The sequence below is a fragment of the Capsicum annuum genome, chromosome 11 (assembly GCF_002878395.1).
Source record: "Capsicum annuum cultivar UCD-10X-F1 chromosome 11, UCD10Xv1.1, whole genome shotgun sequence".
Taxonomy (NCBI): Eukaryota; Viridiplantae; Streptophyta; class Magnoliopsida; order Solanales; family Solanaceae; genus Capsicum; species Capsicum annuum.
In genome coordinates this window covers 547,963-555,515 of record NC_061121.1, presented here as the reverse complement: position 1 = coordinate 555,515, position 7,553 = coordinate 547,963, and the positions used below count along the sequence as shown (strand labels likewise).

Here is a 7,553-nt window from a genome sequence, read left to right as displayed (position 1 = left end):
TTTTTTTTTTTTTTTTTTTTTTTTATTCAAAAATTAGGTGTTTACAATGTCTAGGCAAAGTTGGATGATATCGATTTGGCCTGAAAACATCCCGTTTGCACTGTTTCGCTTGTTTGACCACCCAAATAGCCCCACCCACCCAAACGAACCACATTAGGATGATCCCCAGCCTCTCTGGCACGCCCTGGTCGATTTTCGACCCACAGCACGCTCGGACCCCGGACCAACCCCGGAACCATGGGCTATAGCATATCGGTTTGGCTCGAAAATGGCCCGCTTGCACCGTTTCGCCTATTTGACCACCCGAATGGCCCCGCCCACCCAAACGAACCATACTAGGACGATCTCCAGCCTCCGTGGCAAGCCTCGGTCGATTTTTGGCCCACAACACGTCCGGATCCTAGGCCCACCCTCGGAATCGTGGGCTATAGCATACCGATTTGGTCCAAAAATGCCCCGTTTGCACCGTTTTGCCCGTTTGACCACCCAAATGGCCCCACCCACCCAAACGGACCACACTAGGACGATCCCCAGCCTCCCTAGCACGCCCCGATCAATTTTCGACCCACACCATGCCCGGACCCCGAGCCCACCCCAGAACCGTGGGCTATAGCATACCGATTTGGCCCCAAAACGCCTTATTTGCACCATTTTGCCCGTTTGACCATCCAATTGGCCCCGCCCACCCAAACAGACTACACTAGGACGATCCCCAGCCTCCCTGACACGCCCCGATCGATTTTTGACCCACAACACGCCCAGAACCGGGGCCCTCCCCTTGAACCGTGGGCTATAACACACTGATTTGGCCCGAAAATACCCCATTTGCACCGTTTTGCCTGTTTGACCTCCCAAATGACCCCACCCACCCAAACGGACCACACTAGGACGATCCCCAGCCTCCCTGGGACGCCCCGATCAATGCGGCCCATAGCACGCTCGAACCCCGGGCCCACCCTCGGAATTATGGGTTATAGCACACCGATTTAGCCAAAAAAGTCCCGTTTGCACCGTTTCACCACCCAAATGGCCCCGCCCACCAAAACGAACCACACTAGGACGATCCCCAGCCTCCTTGGCGCGCCCCCGATCGATTTTTGATCTATAGCACGCCCGGACCCTAGGTCCACCCCCAAAATCGTGGGCTACAACACATCGATTTGGCCTAAAAATGCCTCATTTTCACCGTGTCGCCCGTTTGACCATCCAAATGGCCCCGCCCACCCAAACGAACCACACTAGGACGATCCCAGCCTCCCTGACACGCCCCGATTGATTTTCGATCCACAGCACGCCCGAACCTCTAGTGGTGAGGTGGCATTGCCATTTGATGTACACCTCATCAAATGTTAGGCCATGGTCGACAATCGTTAAAATAAGGGGTATGTTTGTATACTTTATTAACGGCAGGGGTATATTTAACCTTAAAGTATGACGAAGGGCAAACATAGCCAATTAACTAAAGTACAGGGGTTGTTTTGACCTTTTTCCCCCTTTTTTTTTTCTTACAGTACTAAAATTAATATTAAACAAAAGTAGCTACCTACCCATTTGTCTTCAATAATTTTTGCTTTTCGAATAACACTAGTAGTCAACAACAACAGTAATTTTTTGTGTACTAAATCGGAGTGTGTGATCTATCTCGCCGGAAAAAGCTATGTTGGCAAGTACATTGAAACCTACAGTGAGTTCACTTCCCAAAGTGGCTGAACCAAATGGCTCATCAGCACCTCCTTCACTACCAATAATGAAGTTCAACAAAACTACTCTTCCTCCTCTTCAGGTCTAATCTTTTTATACTATGAAACTACTATATTTTGTTTTATGGGTGTTGTTTCTTTTTTGTTAGTTTGATGTGTATGTGGTTTATGTTGGAGTTGAACAAAACTATCTTTTTATGCTATGGAACTACTTAAAGATACATTTTGTTTTGTGGGTGTTGTTCTTTTTGTTAGTTTGATGTGTATTTGGTTTATATTGGAGTTGAACAAAACTTTTCAAGATTTGTGTTTTGCTCTTTTTATGCTATGGAACTACTTAAAGATTGCAGTTTGTTATATTGGTGTTGTTTCTTTTTTGTTAGTTTGATGTGTATTTGGTTTATATTGGGGTTGAACAAAACTTTTCAACTTTGTGTTTTGATCTTTTTATGCTATGGAACTACTTAAAGATTTCATTTTGTTATATGGGTGTTGTTTCTTTTTAGTTAGTTTGGTGTGTATTTTGGTTTATATTGGAGTTGAACATAACTTTTCAAGATTTGTGTTTTGATCTTTTTATGCTATGGAACTGTTTAAAGTTCATATTTTGTTAGATGGGTGTTGTTCTTTTTGTTAGTTTAATATGTATTTGGTTCATTTGAAGGTGACATAGTTCTTCAAGATTTGTGTTTTTCTCTTTTTATGCTATGGAACTACTTAAAGATTACATTGTGTTATATGGATGTTGTTCCTTTTATTAGTTTAATATGTATTTGGCTCATTTGAAGGCTGCTTACTACACACCCTTGTGGTGGGGCACTTCCCCGGGCCCTGCGCATAGCAGGAGCTTTAGTGCATCGGGCTGCCCTTTATAGTTCTTCAAGATTTGTTATTTTGATGTTTTTATGCTATGAAACTTGACTAGGTAGTATGTTGTTTTATGCTATGAAACTGTTTAAAGTTCATGTTTTATTAGATGGGTGTTGTTCTTTTTGTTAGTTTAATATGTGTTTGGCTTTTTTGAAGGTGACATAGTTCTTCAAGATTTGTTTTCTGATGTTTTTATGCTATGAAACTTCCCCTCTTTGTGGACTATACTAGGTAGTATGTTGTTGTTGTTGTTTTATGCTATGAAACTGTTTAAAGTTCATGTTTTATTAGATGGGTGTTGTTCTTCTATTGTTAGTTTAGAAAGTATTTGGTTTATATTGGAGTTGAAGAAAATTTTTCAAGATTTGTTTTTTTCATCCTTTTATGATATGGAACTGTTTAAAGTTCACATTTTGTTAGATGGTGTTTTCCTTTTTTGTTAGTTTAGTGTGTGTTTGGCTTATATTGAAGGTGACCATAACTTTTCAAGATTTGTTTTTTCATCTTTTTATGCTATAAAACTAATAAAAGATCATATTTTGTTAGATGGGTAATGATCTTTTATTGTTAGTGTTATATGTATTTGGTTTATATTTAAGTTAGTCGTGCAAATAGACTCTTGCAGAAATAAAGGTAGGATTGCATACAATAGACCCTTGTGGACACATAGCATGAGTTTTAGTGCACCAGGACGCCTTTTTAGAAAGAAAAAAAAATTAAAATTGAAGTTGAACAGAACTCTTGAAGATTTGTCTTTTGATCTTTTATGCTATCAAATTGTTTAAAGTTCACATTTTGTTAGATGTGTGTTGTTCTTTATTGTTAGTTTGATGTGTATTTGGCTTATATTGGAGTTGAACTAAGCTCTTCAAGATTTGTGTTTTGATGTTTTTATGGTATAAAACTGTTAGTTCACATTTTGTTAGATGTGTGTTGTTCTTTTACTGATAGTTTGATGTGTATTTGGTTTATATTGAAGTTGAACAAAACTCTTCAAGATTTGTTTTTTGATCTTTTTGATGCTATGGAACTGTTTAAAGTTCACATTTTGTTAGACAGGTGTTGTCCTTTATTGATAGTTTATATGAATTTGGTTTATATTGGAGTTGAACAGAACTGTGCTTCCTCCTCTTCAGATTTTGTTTCAGATCTTTTATGGTATGAAAACTGTTCAAAGTTCACATTTTTTCAGATGGGTGTTGCACTTCTATCGTTGTTTATGTTGTATTTGGCTTATTTTGAAGTTTCTACTTGGCTGGTAGGCAGTGTTTGCAAGGGCTAAGAGGGGTTTTAGTGAGAATCCAAAACTTCAATGTAATGTGTGGATTAGCTTATGAATTTATAAATTAATCAATTCGGAAATATTTATGCAATATGCAAGCATGTGTTATGTATTTGTAATAGCTAGTTGGATAAACGGAGCTTGATTAATGAAAAAGGGATTCTAATGGTGATCCCTGTAAGCTTAAGCATCATTCTGGCTATTTTAATCGAGAGAGAAAAATGGTAAACTTATAACTACTTGATTTATGAACTTAGTGTAAATAACTACTTTTATCTTCATAATAGATGTATCAAGTGCTTTCTTTGGGCTCAGGTGGCTGTGTGACATGGTTAGAATGTAGCCGATTATACACTTGTACTAGTGAGAGGATGAAAGTTGAACTGCAGGAAGGCTCTGAAGCTCACGTTAGTTACGCGTGGTGCGTACCTGTATATAGTAGAGAATGTTCTGCAAAATCATAGTCGTATAAATCAGAATGTTGATGATTGCCGGATAAAGTTACCGGAGGGTGTTGTGCAAATCATAGTTAATGAATCAGGCAATAACAGTGGCGACATGAATAGGGTACTGAATAATTAGAAATCGGCTTGCTATACCTCTTACTGTGTGCTTGGTATGAACAGAATAATGGTCGAAGAAAGGTGTCAATAGGGTGAATGCGAATAAATTTGGATGAGAAAAGCTGGTCTACTTGTCAGTTCACTTAATCTTGAACATTATTGCTGATTTTGTAGAAAACGTATGAACTGCTTCCTAATACTGGTATGTGTATATACGTATCAGTTTATCATACATTTACAACTGTTATTCATGTTACTACAGTTATTAGGTACTACTCTGATATAACATTGACAACTACCTTCTGTTATTCATTGAGCCTAATTTGCATGTTTGAGCATTCGCTCTCGTTCTATAGCAAATACAATCCAAGGTAGTTTTATCCCAACCACAAGACTTGGACCCCTGAGCCTAAAGAATAAGACTTGCAGTAGCGTAGATGTTGTTTAAGGCTAAATTGGATCTTTAGAGTCAAGTGCCGACAAGCATCCTAGCAAGCTAAAACACTTGCGCCTTTTATGAAGAGATTATGTAGAGAGAAGTAAATTTGACCTTTCCGATAATAAGCTATTTTATTCATCAAACAAAATCAAGGATGAAGATGCAGTCATGAAAATTGAGCTTCTTGTTAATTGTGGAAGGAGCTGAGGAAATCTATAGCATCGAAGTCATATACATTCAACAAGTTACACAAACAAGCCCAAAGTGCAAGCATTTGTATATGTGGGTATGTACTTGTTAAGCCTCGTCTTCATAGCATCTCTGATTTCTTCGATGGAGTTACCCTAAAGTACATTCTGGAATATAGTCTCTTTATCCACCCTCCTTAAGAACTCCGTTTGACCTAGACTTTTAACACTTACGTGTTCCTATAAAAACTTTGTGATGTTATATGAACTGAAGAACATTTGATGAATCTAGTTGAATGCAAAGGAAAAATATCTCTCTCAGTTCCTTATTTAAGCCTGGTAGCAAACTTGCATCATTCTCTCTTGTCCCTCTCCACGCTTCATATCAGTAGCTTTTCCGTCTGCATAAGTACATCATGTTGACAGTACATATGCCATTTATTACAACCTTGAATCAGTAGAAATCGTTCTCTCAACACCGGGCTTTTCAAAGAAGAAGAGATTCTATTTCCATCACCAAGTCAATATTAACTTGGATTCGAATTTGGGTAGCTTGCAGCATTTCCCACTTCTTTAGTCACTTCAATTCCTTGTACGAACTTCTATACGGGGAGACTACTGAGTTATCCAAAGAACATACAATTTGATTCTGTGGCTAGTAGATACCAAATGTTGTTGGTACCTGCTTTTGAGGCCTTTCCCTGCTCTTTGTGTTACAAACAAAATGCTAGATCGACCGCTTATTTGTTTTCCCCATATTATAATCAGACCTGGCACAATAGACTTATCTGCAGTTTCCCTTAGCTTGTTCTATTGTCCTATGCCAGTCCTAGATATCTTTGTTTTGCTCATGTGAAAGTAGATGCACGTTAGTCTATTTACCCTTTTGCGTTCAGCCGGTCACACTATAGTATAGATATATTTGAACTTTTGAATGGTGTGTGATAAATTGGAAACTGGAATAGTAGACATATGCCTCATATTTTTCATATGAAGCTGCTTAGGGACTTTGCTACGTAAAGTTGAATATGGGTTTACGAGCGAGGAGGTTTTGATATTGAACTGGGGAAGTGACTTGAGAGCAGCATTTTCAACTAGACGAGGTGGGGGAGTTTTTAGGATAGATCAACAACCATATACGAAGATAAAAGATACTGAGCTTTTACCTCATTGAAGATCTTCTGCCGGCATATCCTTCCTTGGTGTTTTGGTCTTTACGTTATTAAGGTGTGTGAATAACAGATATTCAACTAGAGACCCTGGTTTTTAAGTGGAAAAGAGTAGAGGGGCGAGCATATATTAGCTACCAACTTCCAGACCGTGTGCCACTGGCTCTCAGGGATTTCTCGATTATCCAAAAAAGAAGTTACAGCTATTCATTTAGAGAGGAAATAATTGGCAGAAGTATTGTCTCTCTTCTTCCCTATATGTCCTTGGACGACATTTTGATTCTTTAGTTGCTCGAACCATGGTGTTCATAGCAAAAATTGTTACTATCTGATTCTTCGACAAACCTTGGCTTCTGAATTCGGATGGCAGAAACCACGCTTTTCTCTTGGTAGGTGCAGGAACCCGAATCTCATGACATAAACTAGCAAATAGATGCATATTCTTAGTGGTATCATGTGGACTGAGCCTTGACATGTGCATCTTGTTAGAGAAAATAAAAAAACATCCTACGAAATGTGAGCAAATGATTAAGTTCTGATAAGGATATGGTGTATTTGCAAAGTTGGCCTCTGCTTCTTCATTCTTGATGTTATTTGCTTCTACCTTCACAAGCCATATGAAATTGAGAGGAGAGCGGCATTGCTATAGGTTCCGATTGATCAGTGTCGTGTCATTTTACTGATCAAACACAAGCACGAGTACTTTTAGGAAGTAGATGCTCTCTCTTCTGTATCTTAGTATGTTCTTTCCCTTCCAGTTGACAGGCAATGGAAAGGAGTTACCCCGGCAGGAGACAACCGCAACTGCTGTTTCAAGAAGAGAATTGTTAGGTTTGGCAGCTACAACATTAGGCGGACTTGCCCTTTTTGCTGCGAAGCCTGCAGAGGCAGTTGAAGCAGCTGATATCGGTAGTTCAATCAAGGAGCTGTTGAGATTATTCAACGGCAAACCAAAAACTGGAGCTGACAATGAGAAGAAACCAAAGAGCGAAACTGATGATGAGAAGCCAAAAACGGAAGGCCATGGAAACAAACCGAAGAGTGAAGCTGATGAAAAGAAGCTGAAAGTGGAAAACCATGGAAACAAACCGAAGACTGGAGATGATAAGAAGGCATTAACCCCCCCTCATCACATGGAGAAGGACAAAGTGCCATCTTCTTCTGCAGCACCAACCCTTTGAATAACACAGCTTCCTAACTTGCCATTTAGAAATGTTGTTTGTTTTCTGATGCTGCATTCATTGTTGCTAAATGGAACCTTTAGACAAGGTTTGCATGCCAAGACTATTGAAGTATTTTCTCGAAACAATAATTATTATTTTTTTCCCATGTTTTACCGTTC

At 39.2% G+C, this 7,553-nt stretch overlaps 1 protein-coding gene across 1 annotated transcript; it reads left to right on the top strand.

Annotated features, from left to right (window-relative positions):
* Positions 1–1,532: 1,532 nt before the first annotated feature.
* Positions 1,533–7,540, top strand: LOC107856441. Its single transcript, XM_016701449.2, has 2 exons — positions 1,533–1,783; positions 6,970–7,540. Exons 1-2 carry the CDS (start codon positions 1,658–1,660, stop codon positions 7,390–7,392), a joined length of 549 nt encoding a protein of 182 aa, XP_016556935.2. The 5' UTR covers positions 1,533–1,657; the 3' UTR covers positions 7,393–7,540.
* The last annotated feature ends 13 nt before the right edge of the window (positions 7,541–7,553 follow it).